The sequence below is a fragment of the Setaria italica genome, chromosome IV (assembly GCF_000263155.2).
Source record: "Setaria italica strain Yugu1 chromosome IV, Setaria_italica_v2.0, whole genome shotgun sequence".
Taxonomy (NCBI): Eukaryota; Viridiplantae; Streptophyta; class Magnoliopsida; order Poales; family Poaceae; genus Setaria; species Setaria italica.
In genome coordinates, this window is record NC_028453.1 from 6,728,036 (window position 1) to 6,744,272 (window position 16,237).

The following is a 16,237-nucleotide window of genomic DNA, read 5'->3' on the forward strand; positions in this document are numbered from 1 at the left end:
TTTGAATTTTTTTTCGGATTCGAATTGCGACTGACAGATGGACCGTGGCGACGTTGCCGAGTGCTAGATCAGAGCACTCGGCAAATAATTTTTTTTTGGATTTTTTTTTCGAATTTCAAATTGCGGCTGACAGGTGGACCGGGGCAACGTTTGCCGAGTGTCCCAGGGTTGACACTCGGCAAATAGGCTCTTTGCCGAGTGCCATCCCGTGACACTCGGCAAAGGGTACTATTATTTCATGTCCAAACTGGTTTTATTAATTAAAAGTATGTAAAGTTTGCAAAAACCTAGTCAAATTCACTAAACATTGCGTATTTCATTTTTTAAGTAATATTATTCCATTATTTCATGGATTTATAGCTCATATTAAATTTATATCTATTAAATTCATATACGTGCAATTAATGAATAAAAATTACCAAACGGATCCGAAAAATTCCCAAAAATTGACATGAACCAATCTATGTTCTCTATGGTCTATAAAAATAAATTTGAACTCAATCACAAATTTAAGTATCGATTCGACTCAAAATCTTACCGGATCCTTCCAACTTCTACGAATCCTCTTCGGAGATGCTTCGAATTCTAAGCATCATATGTCAAAACTTGTGCGAAACCTTGTCAAATTTTTACCACATCCTCTGCATATGAAATCATAGCATCTTGCAAAATCTCGTGATTTTCAAACTTCGTTTGTATTTTTGAGAATTAAACAATCATTTGGCCACACGTTCGTAGTCGTGTTTCCTTAACAAAATGTTCGAAATTTCTTTTCATTTTCTGGGTAAGACCTCAATTTGGACTCACTAACATGAATATGATTTTTCCACTCATATTATTCTATTATTCCAAACACCTGTAGTTCAAATTTGACTTAAATCAACAAATTACTCTAAATGAAATTAATTGATTAAATATAGCAAACAGGTCAATAAGAAGTCCACCTTGTACCATGCAGTGCCAAATCTCATACATGTGGAGTATAAAAAGTTTGGAGGGCGGAGGAGGTTTTTTTTTGGTTTGCCGAGTGTGCCAAAAAACACTCGGCAACACCCCCATCTTTGCCGAGTGCCCCATCGAGACACTCGGCAAACATGGAGTTTGTCGAGTGCCCCCCGTCGACACTCGGCAAAGCCTAACGTCCATCACGGCGACGGCACAGCGCGGCACGTGGAAGTCACGTGCGCAAGACTTTGCCGAGTGCCCCATCTTTGCCGAGTGCCCTGTGGTTGTTTGCCGAGTGTTTTTTTGGTGACACTCGGCAAATCGTCTTTTCGCCGAGTGTATTATTTTGGCCGAGTGTTTCGACGATTGCACTCGGCAAACGTGGCCTTCGCCGAGTGCCCGCAATAATACACTCGGCGAAGTAATTACACTCGGCGACTTTGAGGTTTCCCGTAGTGCCTGTAGCGAACGGAGATTTGGTGTACCCCATAGCGGCGGCGCGGTGCAGCTCCTCCACTGTCAAGGCGAGGTTCATTCCCAGGTCCCGGGTGCGGATAGCCTCACATACGAGCTACTGCATGCGGGTGGGACCCAACATTTGTTTTGAAAAGCGTGATCAGCTGGTCGCTGGATGTGTCGACAAGTTCTCTCTTTTCTCCGGTTTCTCTCTCTGCCACGTCTGATTTCGCTGATGTAATCGGTCGATACGACCGCTGAGCTGTCCTTATTGGACGTGCTCTACCCCTTGTTTACTTCACCCCCAACTCCCAACTTTGACACTATGCAAAAAGAAGATTCCCCATCACATCAAACTTGCGGTACATGCATGGAGTACTAAATGTAGACGAAATTAAAAACTAATTGCACAGTTTTGTTGTACTTTGCGAGACGAATCTTTTAAGCCTAATTAGTCAATATTTGGATAATAATTCACAAATACAAACAAAACGCTACAGTGCTGTAACAGTAATTTGGCACCTCCCAAATTTGCCAAGTAAACAAGGGCCTAATGGCCTCCATGGTATCTTGCTGGTGTAGAGGACATGAAATGGATTGATATTGTGTACCATGGAAGTTCGGATGAATGCGTGGATTGGCAATCCAGAATCCACGTTCTGATTATCCGCCATTATACTACTATCATCCAAAATATTGTTGCGTGACTCTTAACATTTCGCTCCGGTTTCAGGACATGGGTAACTTGAAGGTTCCTATATTCACGGCTCGTCCTGATCAAGTTGAAGCTGATCAGAATGCATGGAAAAAGCTAGGAGGGCAAAAGATTGAATTTCTGCTCGCTATATTGCCAGAGAAATTAGGGACATTACCGATAATTTTTAACCTTTTTTATTATTTTGCTATTTCATCCTCGTTTTACTCCAGATGTTGCCACTCAGATATGTTGATCATTTAGTTCATCCACAATTTAAAGTTAGGACCAATTTTATGAATCTGCGATGTTGCTACTCAATTATGTGTTATGAATCGATAACTTAGCTTGTTAAAAAACTTACCCTTCAAATTTTTTGAATATCCATGCTTGAAATCTTAGGACCACCCCCTCTCTAGCTCTGTTATCATGTACCCAATGCGTGTGCCCCAGTTCTCCACGCGAACATTGACATTTTAAGCACCAAAGGTGGACTTGCCTGAAGCGCTGCTAGCTGAGCACGGATATACGATAGATTTGTTCTTTTATATACTTTTATGTCTGCTTTTTCCTCCTTTTCTTTTTATCTTTTTGAAAATAGCACTAGCTAGGGCATTTGTAGATTTGACTGATATTAAGAAAACAATGCAGTAATAATTTGAATTCTCCTAACGTTGCAGTGTGGCGGTGAGCCAATGAAGACATTGTTAATCCTTGTTCATTTTCAGCAAACATTGTTATTATTTGTTTCAGAGAGAGATCCTTTCTCGTTTTTGAAAACTGACCACGTAAATTTTCTTCTTTGTGGTGTAACCTACACACTCGAGTTTGAGTCAATAATTGTTTGTATTTTTTATATTTATTCTAGAAATTAACAACATCATTATTTTAGTGGTTGGTGCCTACGATGATTTGGTCAATCTTAATATATTCCAGCCATGTCTTTAAAAGATACTCATAGGTTGGTGTCATCGGTATGGGCTTAAAAGAATGTTCCTTAAGCTAGCTTGGCAACTCGTTTAAAATTGCTCTGATTTCACTTTTTTTTTTTGAAATCGAAGTTAGCCGATTCTATTGAAAGTCAGCTTTGGATATCAAAAGAGACTACAACAAACATGGATAGATCAATTTTGGAAAAAAGCTTAGTTACATAGGTTTTGAAAAAAAAATCCTCATTTCCATTTTCATGGTAGATCTGTCTCAAAACATTGTACAAGTATCATAAAACGGGCCAAGAGCCCACTTCTATTTTCTAGAAGCCCCCTGTACCTTGGCTCTAAGCGGCCTTGTTACTTAACAAATCATCTCCCGCCCGCCGCATCGGTCTGATAAGCCCATCAGCCCAACTAACCGGTCAGCTGGCGCGCTGGCAGCGGCGCCCAGCCGCCTACCGGCTCCCATGAAGACGGAGATCCGGGCCCACACGCCACCCACCCTCATCACACGTCACGTGAAAGCGCGGTGGCAACCGTCTCCCACCCAGTCGGTGTACGTGTTCGCCGCGCGCGGCCGCGCCTGCTACCCCCGCCATGTGGCCCGCACGTAAGACCCTCCCTAGCACACAAACGCGTCGCGGTCGCTTCCCCGCCAATTCGGCCCTCTGACCGGCGGACCCGTCGTCCGTCGGGACGTGCGGGCACCACCTGTCATGCATGCGTCGCGGCGCGGTGCCCGTGACCCGACGCGAGGGAAAACAGCAGCGGACCAGGTATATATCCCCCCTCGCGAGGAACTGCTACGGCCACGCGCGTCGTCTCACGGCCAAGTGGGTCCAACGAGGCAGCGCCTCCGTTCGCCGGCCTCGGGTGCGCGTAGCGGCTCGGGGGGGTGGGAGGCGCCTTTCTCGAGGTGCGAGCACGACTCCCAGGCCCAGCCCACTACGGGGAAGCGACAAGTGAACGGGCGCTTCGATTTTTACAGAAGCATCTCTCTCTCTCATCACAGTCCCCCTCATTCCCTCTCGCAGCCCCGGATCTGAAACAACTCCGAAAAAATCGTACCTGAGAGAAACCCTAGCGCTGGAGGTTTTCCGCCGTGGCGCCTCGCCGGAGACCTCCGCCCGCCGCGGCCGCCGACGCGTCGCCCTCGTCGTCCCCACGGAAGCCCGGCGAAGATGCGCCACCGCCCGCCGGGGCCACGCCGGCGGCGGCGGCGGTGGCCGGCGTCGCCCCGTTCGAGCAGGCCAGGAAGGCGCTGTGCGTGCGGTCGCCGTTCGACGGGGAGGAGGCCGCGGCCCGGGACCCCTGGCTGCCTTCCCGGGTCGCCAGATGGGCGGCGGTGGGCGACGTGCAGAAGAAGCATAAGAAGGGCCAGTCCCAGCAGCCGCAGCAGCAGCAGCAGCAGCAGCCAGAGCCAGCACCTGCCGTCGAGCTGCACCCGAGAGTGCCTGCTGGGCGCAAGGGCTTTTGGGAGCAGTTGGAGCCGTATTTCCGCGAGTTCACAGCGGAGGATTTCGAGGAATTGGTGACGAAGCATCAATTCTGTTCGAGCAAGATTGATCCATGTTTCCTCATACCTCTTGTGGGCGGTGGCGAGGAGTTGGTGGAGAATTCGGATCCATCGCATGCTTCTGTGGCAGATGAGAGCTCGGATTTGCACTCGAATTTGGGCAAGAGTAACGAGGAGTTGGAGAGTAACAAAGTGCAGGATATGCACGAGTGCTCGGATTATGTAGGAGCCAACGTAGAGCTCATTACTACAGATGAGAGCAACAAAGAGAATTGTGATCAGGACATGCAGGAAGTGATTGTGCAGCAAGAGGAGCAGCCGGTTGAGATTGTGCTAGATCAAGGCAGAACTGATAGCATTGCTTTACCAAGATGCAGAGAGAATTCGGAACCTTCTTTGAGTTGGCTCCTAGGAGCAAGGGCACGGTTTGTGCTCACATCAGAGCGCCCAAACAAGAAGAGGAAGCTCTTGGGTGCAGATGCTGGGCTAGAGCAGCTTGTGCTCGTTCCATCCTCAGAAGGCGAGACTGATTCAATCTGTGATGTTTGTTGTTTGGGAGAAAGCGATCTGGTGTCTAACAGGATGCTTCATTGCAAGAGCTGTGAGATATCTGTGCACCAGAAGTGTTATGGTGTGCATGTTGTGCCAGATCGCTTCTGGTTTTGTCTTTGGTGTAGCCGGAATATGGAGATGCCACGGAGGTTGACACGGAGTGATACATGCAGGACTGTGTTAACGCCCTGTGTGCTCTGTCCAAAGGAGAAAGGTGCTTTGAAACCTGTAAAAAGGGACCCTGGTCCATCCGCAGATGGAGGAAACCAAGAATTTGTACATTTATTTTGTAGTCTTTGGAGACCAGAGTTTCATGTAGAGGACATGGAATCAATGGAGCCTGTCGTCAATATAGTAGATACCCAAGAGAACCAGTCAAAATTGGTGTGCAGCCTTTGCAAGGTCATGCATGGCGCATGTGTCCGCTGTAGCCATGGTATGTATTCTTACATCATCTCTCTGGTTACTCCATTGATCACCTCTCTCCAAACACTGGTATCTTTTTTTATATTCAGATGAGTCTCTAATTTAAGATATTTTGTGGTACACAACTACACATGGTGACATGAAGAGTCAAATGTCCATTTTTTCTTCTGCACAGTGATACTTTACTTCTAACTTTTTTTTCCCCTTAAACCTAGTGCTTCTCAACAATGAAATAATTCTCTCTCTTTCTCTGCACTTATTTTCCCATGTGATATCCAAGTTTCATTTACATCTTACAGCAGCAGTCCTTGAACTGCTGCGTCTTCTTCCAGGTCCTGAACTCAGATATGGACCAAACTTGTTAAGTGCGCCATTCAATGTCTAAAGCTCCCTAATCAGCATGTAACCAAAACTAAGTGTCTTTAGAGGCTGACACATGGTCCGATCCTTTTAAAAACGATTCTGTTGATTTATTGCTGACTAGTGTGCCATGTCAACAAATATTTGTCTGATAGGATGCCACATCAAGATGCGTCCCCTATTAAGATACCATGCAAGCCAAAACCATCAGCACTTGGAGAAAATAAAACTATATTTGTGAAAGAGCTAGCATTTGAGTTGTGTTGCATTGTTGCATGGGTGTAGTGGCACTTGAATAGGCACGCCCGTAACTAATGTTTTCCATGACCTAACTGGTTTGTAGTTGCAGGGGACCTTAACAGTATAAATCATTAGGAAACAGTACTGACAACTCATACAAAAGTAAACTGACCATGGAAAAATGGATTTAATGTGTAGCAGAGAATCAGTTGAGGTCTATTACTATTTACTATCATATGATAGGTCTCGTCTAAGTTTCGCAAACTAGAGATCATGAATAGTGGATATTTTGTTTCTCAGGTGACCTGTGTCAGATCTATGTTATTTAAGTTAGCATGCCAAGTCAATTTGATTTGTTCTTGAGGATGGTTTGGCTAAATAAGTTACGAGGTTTCTTTTCTGAATAGTTCCTGTGACAAATAGAGCTGTATGGAGATTTAGTGCTTTCTTAGGAAACCATTTATCTGGAAGAAATAAGAATCTAATTGTTGGAATCATTGGTTGGTAGTTATCTGGGTGAACTTAATGCAAACACAGTGATACCCAGTGATGGTATTTCTGCCTTTTGTGACCAGTGGAGGAAGGGGTGGGGGGCACTGTATTAATGAAAACACTTACGAAGTTAGCTACATAATTGACTTTTAGAAGCCTGAAAGGTGAACCTCGAAAGTTGAAAATAGCACCTATGTATTTTTTTTTTACCTTTAGGCTAGTGGTACCAGGGAGCCTGGATTAATAATATGTAATTTGAAATTCTACTCCATTCTTTTTTGTTTAACATCCTAGAATCTGTTCACCAGATTTCTACTGTAAATGCGTAAATAACTATCAAGATTAACAATATGGTAATTACCTGACTAGATTTTTCTTTGAAAATGCTTTCATGAAAGTACAATCTTTTTTTAGTTTATATTGATATTAATTTATGAGATTAACTATATGATAATTACCTGTTTGGAGACCGTGCAATGCCAAAAATGTCAAATAAAATAGAACTGTGGAAGTATTTTGTAGCTAATGTCAAAATAATAATAGTTCTACTTTTGTAATCCATTCATTTTGCAGTTACTAAGTTTATGTGGTTTTCAGGAGCATGCAGGACTTCTTTTCATCCCATATGTGCAAGAGAATCCAAGCTTCAGATTGAGATCTGGGGAAAGTTTGGCCATGACAACGTTAGACCTTTTTCTTCTTATAGCTGCTGTTCACCATATTTTGTTGCATATTATTATCATCATTCTTATTTTTAATTGTTAATAGGTTGAGATGCGAGCATTTTGTGCAAAGCATTCTGCCATCAGAGGTATCAGCTCCATCTCTGAACTGGACTCCACACAAGTTGAACTGCATGATGGAAAACTTGTCAGTAGGAGGGAGCAGCAAGGGAGATTTACACGTGGTAACAAGGACAAATTTGTGAACGACACAATAACTAGCAGTACTTGTAGCCTAAACAAAACACAGAAAGCAGAAATGGCTACATCCCCATCCATGGTTGGAAGCGCAGAAAATCAAGAAGCTCGAAGCGCAGATATGGTTGTTGATCAACCCACTGCAGATGGGAATCTTATGAGCAATTCTGGAGATATTTCCAGAGGTCTTACAAAGGTATTTATTTGCTCATCTTACAAACCCTGATTGGGGTATGTATGTTTAGTACTTACCTGCATTTTATGTTTGACTGACAACACAGCTAGTTGACCAAGGAAAGGATAGTGTTGGTGACTTAGAATCAGAACCAGGTCTTCATTCAGAATCCCTGGAAGCTGCTCTTAAGGTAATTTGTCTTGATTTTTCATTATTTCATAAGTCACTGCCTGTTTCTTCCAGGTGCATGCCAGTGTGTAATAATTGGTATTTGCATCTCAGCTTAATCATGATTCAAGCTGTTGCAATATACATCACTTTTGAATTTCAATATCAATTCACCTATACGCATTAAATATGACAAGGAATTCTTATTTTACCCCAACATACCCACTTAGCTCTTTATGTGCAGCAATGTAAACATATTTTTGTTGGCCAGCAACATTTAATTGTTTATTTTTAATGTATTTAAAAAGCTAACCTTACAAGTCTACAAAAAGCTTAGTGTAGATATAAACAACAAAGATGAAATTGTGAAACTGTGTTTATTTGTGTAACCTATTCATGTATCCATAGCTCTATGGTGCCATCATGGTGTTCCACAATGCCTTGCTACTGTCAGCCTATTGGCCTATATATTTTTTGAGAAACAATGTGCCATTGCAGCCTGAAACAACCGCCTTCTCCCCTGGTCTGAACCTGAAAATGATCAAGTGGTTGCCAAACTCTGTGCATGCGCCTTCTGTTCAAGTGAAATCTACGAAAGAGGGTTCTTTGGCACCGCAAGGTAACTGAGTAAAAAAAGAGTGTACAGCTGCTGTTTTTACAGAGATCATTATGCTTAACTTTTCCAGTTTATTGCTTCAACCCGGACTTATCCATACTCTTGTCCGACTCACTATATGGAAAGCAACAACTAATATTACGTATCATCCTCTATTCTCTGCAATACTAAAGTGACTGTGGCCATGCTGTTCTTTATTTTATTTTCTTGGATAAGGTTTAAAGTTTGCTGTAGATGTTATGCTTCTTGATATGAAATTGGGTTCTAACAATTTTTTCTGGATGATATGCATATTTTGTAATTGCAATCCTCAGATTTATGTCAGTTCCATTCTCCTTTTTTCTCATCAGGTTATGACTGAATAAGGTAGCATTTACCAACTTTCGTTACTTTGTACAGCCTTTAGAAAATGACGTCTAACATTGTGCCATACTATACCCTGCTTTACTTTCTTGATAGTGTTGGGCTTGTGGCTTGCATTTTCTTTTCCTTTCGTATTTTTAAACTTGGGAGTCAAGTATCTGGCTAGCCCTTTTTGATGATTAAACTAGTCCAAAGCAATGAAGCCTCATCTGACATGCTATATCAATTTCATTAATATTTATAGACTTGATTCTTCTGGTTTTTATTAACAGGAACATTGCTTGGGAGTGAAAGTAAGAACTCAACCGTTTCTGAACTTCAATCAAGACAGGAGGATGGGACCTTGTCGATTGATCCTTGCCCCGAAAAGGACAATGCTAATAAGGGTGATTTAGTTCAAAATGGCTTTTGCAGCTGTCCTGATCCTCATGTAAATAAGGTTTCTGGCCGGCATTTGCGGAAGTACGCTCACCCCATTCTCTCTGCCAAATCATGCATGCTTCCACACAGGATTTAGTTCATGATACTCTAGTTATTTTGCATGCATATTGTTATGGTCAGTGTTTTATTTGAATGGTCAAATAACTTTTATCCATTTCTACCCCATGTAGCATGGATGGTTACCGCTGCTATATTCATCCATTCATAGAGAAAAGGGTGCAAGATTTGTGGGGTAATAATTTGGAGCAAACTATACAAGAAAATGATTATCATGGTGAGTTCCTGCTGTTCTACCCATCAATTAAATAAAATCCACTGCTGGCTTCTTTATTCACATCTGGTAATCTAAAAATTAACTTTGTTTCTTTTCCCAACTTGTGTAGAAGAGTTATGTTGCACTCCTATTGATGAGGACCTCGCGAAACTTGGGCAATTAGATGACACGGCTGCTGTGGATCAAGTCTGTAAAGCAAAATTATCATATATTCTGGAGCATTCACCTGATGACGAAATAGAAGGGGAAATAGTTTATTTACAATCCAGGCTACTCAATGGTGTTGTTCCCCTGAAACAGAGATATGGTAAGGGTACTTTCCTCTTTGTTATATGCGCTATCATTTCTTATGCAGGAGAACCAAACGATGTTGGTTGATGCCCTCTTTTTTTGGTTCCCCCGCAGTACCATCTTAATAATTGGGCTTCAGAGTGCAAAATGAACTGTTTAGTTGAGTTTATATTTCTTCAGCTTTCTGAATTGATATTTCAGTCGTCCTTATATCTTGCAGAAGATTTGATACTCAAGGTTGTCCAGAATATTTCGTACGAGTTAGATTCTGTCAGTAAAAGAAAATGGGATCATATCATTGTGAACCAGTTTCTTCGTGATCTGAGGGAAGCTAAGAAACGCGGGAACTCAGAAAGGAGACACAAGGAAGCTCTAGCAATCCTAGCTGCAACTGCACCTTCTGTTCCACCAACCTCAAGAAATGCAACAGTGAGGAAAGATGCAGGAAGCAAGGTTATGTCTGCTAGACAAGAGGTTAGTACTGTGCCTTTGCTTCCTCAGTTGATTTATGCGTGTTATCTTTTTTATTGACCTCCCTTTGTTTCCAGAACATGCCAAGAGCCAGTGCTGGATCCTCAAGAATTAGCCAATCGTCTTCATCGCCGCAAGCAAAGGATTTATCATTTTCTACTAATAGCAAAGTCTCAGAAGATACCAACTTTGGCATTTTTGATCTTGCAAAATTCTCCAAGAAAAGTGCTCTTCCCTGTGATATATGCATGCGCTGTGATACTGTATTGAATCGTATTTTTGTCTGCTCCAGCTGCAAGGTGCTTTGCATTTACTGTCTTTCGTCTCCAAATTGCACTCCATCAACTATTAACTCTTCATGATCAGCAGGCTGCTGTCCACTTAGATTGCTACCAGACTATGAAGTATCCTACAGGCCCATGGAAGTGTGAACTTTGCCAGGAAATGCCCTCGGATTCTGTGATCTCTGGTAATCAATCAGATTGCAATGGTGTAAAAGCATGCTTGGTGCAGTGTGGTTTGTGCCATGGAACATCTGGTGCTTTTAGAAGGACTCTGAAGGGGCAATGGGTTCATGCTTTCTGCGCTGAGGTAATGGTTTGTGCTTGTCCCCTTATTGCTATTTTGCTTGGCTTATCCACATTTTAAAACTTCCCCCACTTTTCTTAGTGGCTATTGGAGACCACATTCAGAAGAGGCCAACATAATGCAGTCGATGGAATGGTACCGATCTTTCATATTTATTTCATTATATGCATATCGCAAGAAGCCACCTTGATCACAACTCGATTTGAATTATCTTATTATTTTGTTCTGACTGTTCATTCTAAAGGAGAGGCTTCACAAGGATAAAGATACATGCTCTATATGCCACCGCTATGTTGGTGCATGCTTGAAGGTTTGATTGTTAATATTAGCCTTTATAATTGTTAATCTAGAATGTATAGACAAACCAATCAAATTTTGCTAAGTTTTTCTCTTTCGACCGTGCAGTGCAGTACAGCAGACTGTCAAATTACTTTCCATCCTTCATGTGCGAGAGATGCTGGGCTTTACATGAATACAAAGAGAATTGGTAATACATTGCAACATAAAGCATACTGTGGCAGACACAGTATCGAGCAGAGAAAGGTATGCTTTAAATTGTTTAGGCAGGGTGGACCCTGTAACTAGTTTACTACCACTATGTCATCAATCATCGTTATCCTTACATTCTTATCTGGAAATTTGTGCAGGCTTATCGTCAACAATATGGACCTGAGGAGGTCAAGAGCATGAAACAAATGAGGGTAAACACACTATCTGCTGAAGCAGGATCCATATTTGCTTGAATCACTATAGATTCCACTTTCTTTTATTTTGCTAACTAGGGTAGTAATAATTTGAGACTGTTGCCTTTTAAAGTACGTGTGTTTTTCTAGCCACAAACATTACCTTTGCCATTTTGTGTTTGAATCTTCACTATTTTGTGTAAAAATAGCTCTTGTTCTCATCCGGTCCATGACATTTAAACAAGATGTGCGTTTCTGTTCTTTTGTGAAACTAGTGCCATACTAGGATCATAACAAAGTAATGTGGCAATGTGGCAATCTGCAGTACTGACATTCAGCACCAGCCATGGTGAAAATCATTATAGGTATCTAGCAGGCATTATTATTTGCTATCAAGCAATGCTTAGCAGGCACACTGTATTTGATGAATATATATGGCTATTGCAAGCCTTACAGAGGATAGAGATTATAATATTACATATAAACGTAAAATTTCAAATCCTCCATGTTTGCGATGGTACCATTTTGTGACCTGTAAGAGTTATATGGAGACAGATAGATTTATAGATTGGCACCAGAGACATTGTAAAACATTTAAAGCTGAATTGCGGATAGCTGACGAGCAAGAAGAAATACCAAATTCCAATTTGTCTGATTTGAACTTTGATAACGTCGACTAAAAGTGGCTTGATAGTTGATACTGAATTTCTTGCTTCTGTTCAGTGATGTAGCCTATGAACCATATGAACATTTTTCTGTCTGAAGATGGTCAACAAACTCTAGGTTTATATGCCTTTTTGTTTTTCTCAATCTTGGCAGGTTGAATTGGAACTATTACGCTTCCTTTGTGAGAGGATTGTGAAGAGAGAAAAAGTGAAGGTACAATAGCTGTTAATTGTCTATTTGCATACCTTTCGTTTCTCAGGAAATTAAATATCGTCAGCCAATATTGTATTTTCTTTAGGCAAAAGCAGAATAGAAGATTTTAGGCAGTGAAGTACAAATTGGAGGACGTTTTTTTTATGCCTGCATGTTAAGCAATGTGGCAAAATAAAGTAGGTGTCCAGGGTATGCACCAAAAGATTGCTGCTATTCAGTTTTGATGTCAATTATTATAGCCCATATGCATAGTTCCTTGTCCTGCATCGCAATTGTCCACCTTTCCATCAATCTGAAAACTAGAAACCTTATACCTTGTGACATGAAATGCACCACACTTTTATTGTCATATTGGAATTTTCTTATTTGACATTGTGGTCATCTTATCTTACCACATTATTTGGAATTTTTATTTACTTTCTTTAATCTTGGTTCTTAATATCCCAGAAAGATTTGGTTGTATGTGCACATGACATACTTGCTGCAAGAAGGATTACTTCTGTATCTTCTATGTGGACTCCTTATTATGCATCTGGACCTGGAGCAAGTTCAGAATCTGCCACTACTTCTGTTAATAACAAATCATATAGATCGGATGATGTCACAGTGAGATCAGATGATGTCACAGTGGACAGTACTGTTACCAAGAAACATACTGTCAGGTTTTCTCTGCACAACAGGGACACTGATAGGAACACAGCTGACAGTTCGACATCAACAATATCATATAAGCGGAAGTTGGATGATGGGGAATCACTTGCATTCAAGAGTCTTCCCGAAACGCCAGTTACTGCATTGGAGTCAGAGGATGTAGAAAAAAAACCAACAGACAAAAAGGTTCGTGCATTTTTTTTTTGGAATGGTTTACCTTCATCTTCATACATGTTAATGTAGACTTTTCATTTCATTTTACCCTTGACTCTAATGCTTTAAATAACTTTGCAGCGCAGAGAAACGTATCAAAAGGAGCTTGTTTTGAGTTCTGGCCAAGCTTTGTTGAAGAACAAGAGCCCTCCGGAGAGATATGTTTATACTCGCCGGAGCTCCCTGTCCAAAAGGAAGCAATGCGGTCAGCATGTAGAAGGGCCTGGTGGATAGCCCCATGGCTCCATGTGATGTCTTGAGAATATTCTTTGAAGGTTGATGCGGAAAGCACAGACAGCATGCGGGGCTGTCCATTTTGGCCCTGCCGTAGCCACCAGGGCAGGCATGGTGGGATCAGGGTTGGAAACATGGTGCAAGTGGGTTCTTTTAGCTCAGTATATTTGAGCTTCAGACTGGAAGATTTGACTCATTGAGCCCATGTCACTGTGGAGGCCAACGTGCGTGAATTAACTCACCGATTTAGTTATCAAGGGCAGGTTTTGTGCATTATGCCCTTTTGCCGGGATGGCCATCTGCACATTAATTGTGAAGAAGCAAAGCAATGGTGTTGAAAGAAAGATCAGAGAATTGTTGCTAACTGATGACTTCCAGTAGGCCACCCGTACATGAATATCCATGTTTAGGAGTTGTAGCATGTGGTTTCTAATGTACTAGTTGTGTGGCTTCCATTTGTTCTGACTTTAGAGATGAACCCTTGGCGAGTTGGGAGGGCATTCCATGTTTGTACAGGCATGCAGCTCAGCATTCTGCTGTGTAGGATTGGTAGCCGATGTGATTAACAAAGATCTGTTAGTAAACTTGGTAGCTGCCATGCTGGCATATGGGTTGTATTGGTATCTTGCAAAGGCTGTTACATGCTGATGTTGGGTTCGCGGCTTGTATATTCATCGCCTTGTGTTTGTCATGCTTGTGTTTTGTGAATGGTCCCTGTAACCTTCCCTGTGTAATGTATATGCATATTCAATCCCAAATCTCGTTGTGGTGACTTGTGATTTGTGAATGATAATGGATAGTGGCCAGCTTTGCACCTTTGCCAAGCATTTCATGGTAACTTCACAAATCATGACTCCATACGTCAGCTCTCCCGTGGCACCATGTCTTTCAACCTTGACAGATTTTTGTCATTATATTATGTAACTCTATGCAACCTTTGTGTTTCCTGATTAACCGGCTCACGGGGATATTTAACTATCATCCATTCTTACGGATGACACTCCTTCAGTTGTCATCCTTACGAATGTACTTCAGTTGTCATCCTTACGAATGTACTTACATGAAGCAATAAAATTACCATTCTTACATACGTGGCGAACCAACACATTGGATCGAGCATGGTAAATGACCATGCTGCCCCTACCTTCTCCTATTAGCTATCCTCTTCCCTATCTCTTACCAGTGACATGTGGGACCCATGTGGAGCTATCCTCTTCCCTGTCTCTTGCCACTGACATGTGGGACCCCTGTGGTAGGGCCATCTTCAACCTCCGGACACTTCCTGCTGCTTGCGAATATGAGCTGCCCCCGAGGGTGACGCTCGTCGGGAGGTCGCTGCCGCTCGCCCCCGGGGACGGCGCTCGCCGGGCCGCCACCGCCGCCCCCCGTGGGCGGTGCTCGCCGGGGGACGGCCGCCGCTGCCCCACCACCGTCGCTGCCACCCAGTGGGCGGTGCTCGTCGAGGGCCGGCGCTCGCGGAGCCGCCGCCCCCTCGTGGGTGGTGCTCACCGGGGGTCGGCCGCCGCTGCTCCCACAGCCGGCGTGCTCGTCGGAGCCTGCCGAGCCCCGCGGGCAGTTGCTTGCCGAGGGTGGCTTTGACAGGTAGAGGAGAGGAGAGAGAAGTGGAGAGGGGCATGGGGGCAGTTCGGGCATTTCGCATCTCGAAAAATGTTGCCTGGTTCGTATAGGGATGGCAAATATGCAGGTGTATTCGTAAGGGAAGCCGTAAGAATACTAAATAGTTAAATATCCCCCTGTCATGCTATACCTTCTTATGATCCGGATAAAAGTGTTAAAACATAAGGGTGATAACCTCTGCACATGAAGTAGAAATTTTGCAATGACAAATGGGTGGAAAATAAATTAGGAAATAATAGCTTCATTTCTTACATTAGAAATTTGGTAGGATTTCCCTCTCGGGCAATTGTTCCCTCCACTTTGGGCTTAATTAATGCTTTGCATTTATTTTAGGCTCTGTTTGGGAGGAAGGTGCTAAAATTTAGCTTTGGACTAAATTTTAGCACCATCAAATGGGGTGCTAAATTTTAGCTCTTCAGGGTGTTTGGGAAGGAGGCTAAATTTTAGCACATGTGTTGACAAATGACAGATTTACCCTGCTTTCTCCCCCTCCTTCACCCCTCCTCTTCCTTCCTGCTCACCGGGGCAACCACCATCCTCTTCCTGCTTCTGAGCCCAGCGCCGGAGGTGAGGAGCCGGCCCCCGAGCGCGGACGGCGCTGAGGAGGTCAGGCTCGTCCAGCTCACGCGGAGGCCGCGCGGGCAGGCGGGGCCGGCCGGAGGAGGCGGCGGCGGCGGGCGAGGTGGAGGCGGCGGGGCGGGCCGAAGGCGGAGGCGGCGGCGGGGCGTGCCGGAGGCGGCGGTGAGGTGGAGGCGGCGGGGCGGGCCGGAGGCGGCGGCGGGGCGGGCCGGAGTAGGAGGCGGCGGGGCGAAGGCGGCGGGCGAGGTGGTGGCGGCGGAGCTGGTCGGAGGCGGCGGCGGCGAGACGGAGGCGGCGGGACCGGCGCCGGAGGTGAGGAGCGGGCCCTCGAGCGGTTCGGGTGAGGAGGCGGGGAGAGAGAGAAACTGAGGGGAGGAGAGAGAGGGGAGGGGGGCAGGGAGGAAGGTGGTCCTGGGGACCACTTTTTAGTCCATTTAGTC

The 16,237-nt window shown here is 43.8% G+C and overlaps 1 protein-coding gene across 1 annotated transcript in view; it reads left to right on the forward strand.

Annotated features, from left to right (window-relative positions):
• The window catches only part of LOC101782009, a 25,093-nt gene extending 10,697 nt beyond the window's left edge, over positions 1 to 14,396 (forward strand). Inside the window, exons 3-20 of the mRNA XM_022826058.1 lie at positions 4,112 to 5,531; positions 7,211 to 7,296; positions 7,382 to 7,729; positions 7,815 to 7,898; positions 8,375 to 8,495; positions 9,128 to 9,317; positions 9,467 to 9,570; positions 9,680 to 9,877; positions 10,082 to 10,335; positions 10,410 to 10,631; positions 10,702 to 10,923; positions 11,002 to 11,055; positions 11,165 to 11,230; positions 11,326 to 11,463; positions 11,568 to 11,621; positions 12,423 to 12,482; positions 12,930 to 13,319; positions 13,428 to 14,396. Coding sequence (XP_022681793.1) covers positions 4,112 to 5,531; positions 7,211 to 7,296; positions 7,382 to 7,729; positions 7,815 to 7,898; positions 8,375 to 8,495; positions 9,128 to 9,317; positions 9,467 to 9,570; positions 9,680 to 9,877; positions 10,082 to 10,335; positions 10,410 to 10,631; positions 10,702 to 10,923; positions 11,002 to 11,055; positions 11,165 to 11,230; positions 11,326 to 11,463; positions 11,568 to 11,621; positions 12,423 to 12,482; positions 12,930 to 13,319; positions 13,428 to 13,580 — 4,164 coding nt within the window. The 3' untranslated portion in view covers positions 13,581 to 14,396. The remainder of the gene's footprint in view (positions 1 to 4,111; positions 5,532 to 7,210; positions 7,297 to 7,381; positions 7,730 to 7,814; positions 7,899 to 8,374; positions 8,496 to 9,127; positions 9,318 to 9,466; positions 9,571 to 9,679; positions 9,878 to 10,081; positions 10,336 to 10,409; positions 10,632 to 10,701; positions 10,924 to 11,001; positions 11,056 to 11,164; positions 11,231 to 11,325; positions 11,464 to 11,567; positions 11,622 to 12,422; positions 12,483 to 12,929; positions 13,320 to 13,427) is intronic.
• The last annotated feature ends 1,841 nt before the right edge of the window (positions 14,397 to 16,237 follow it).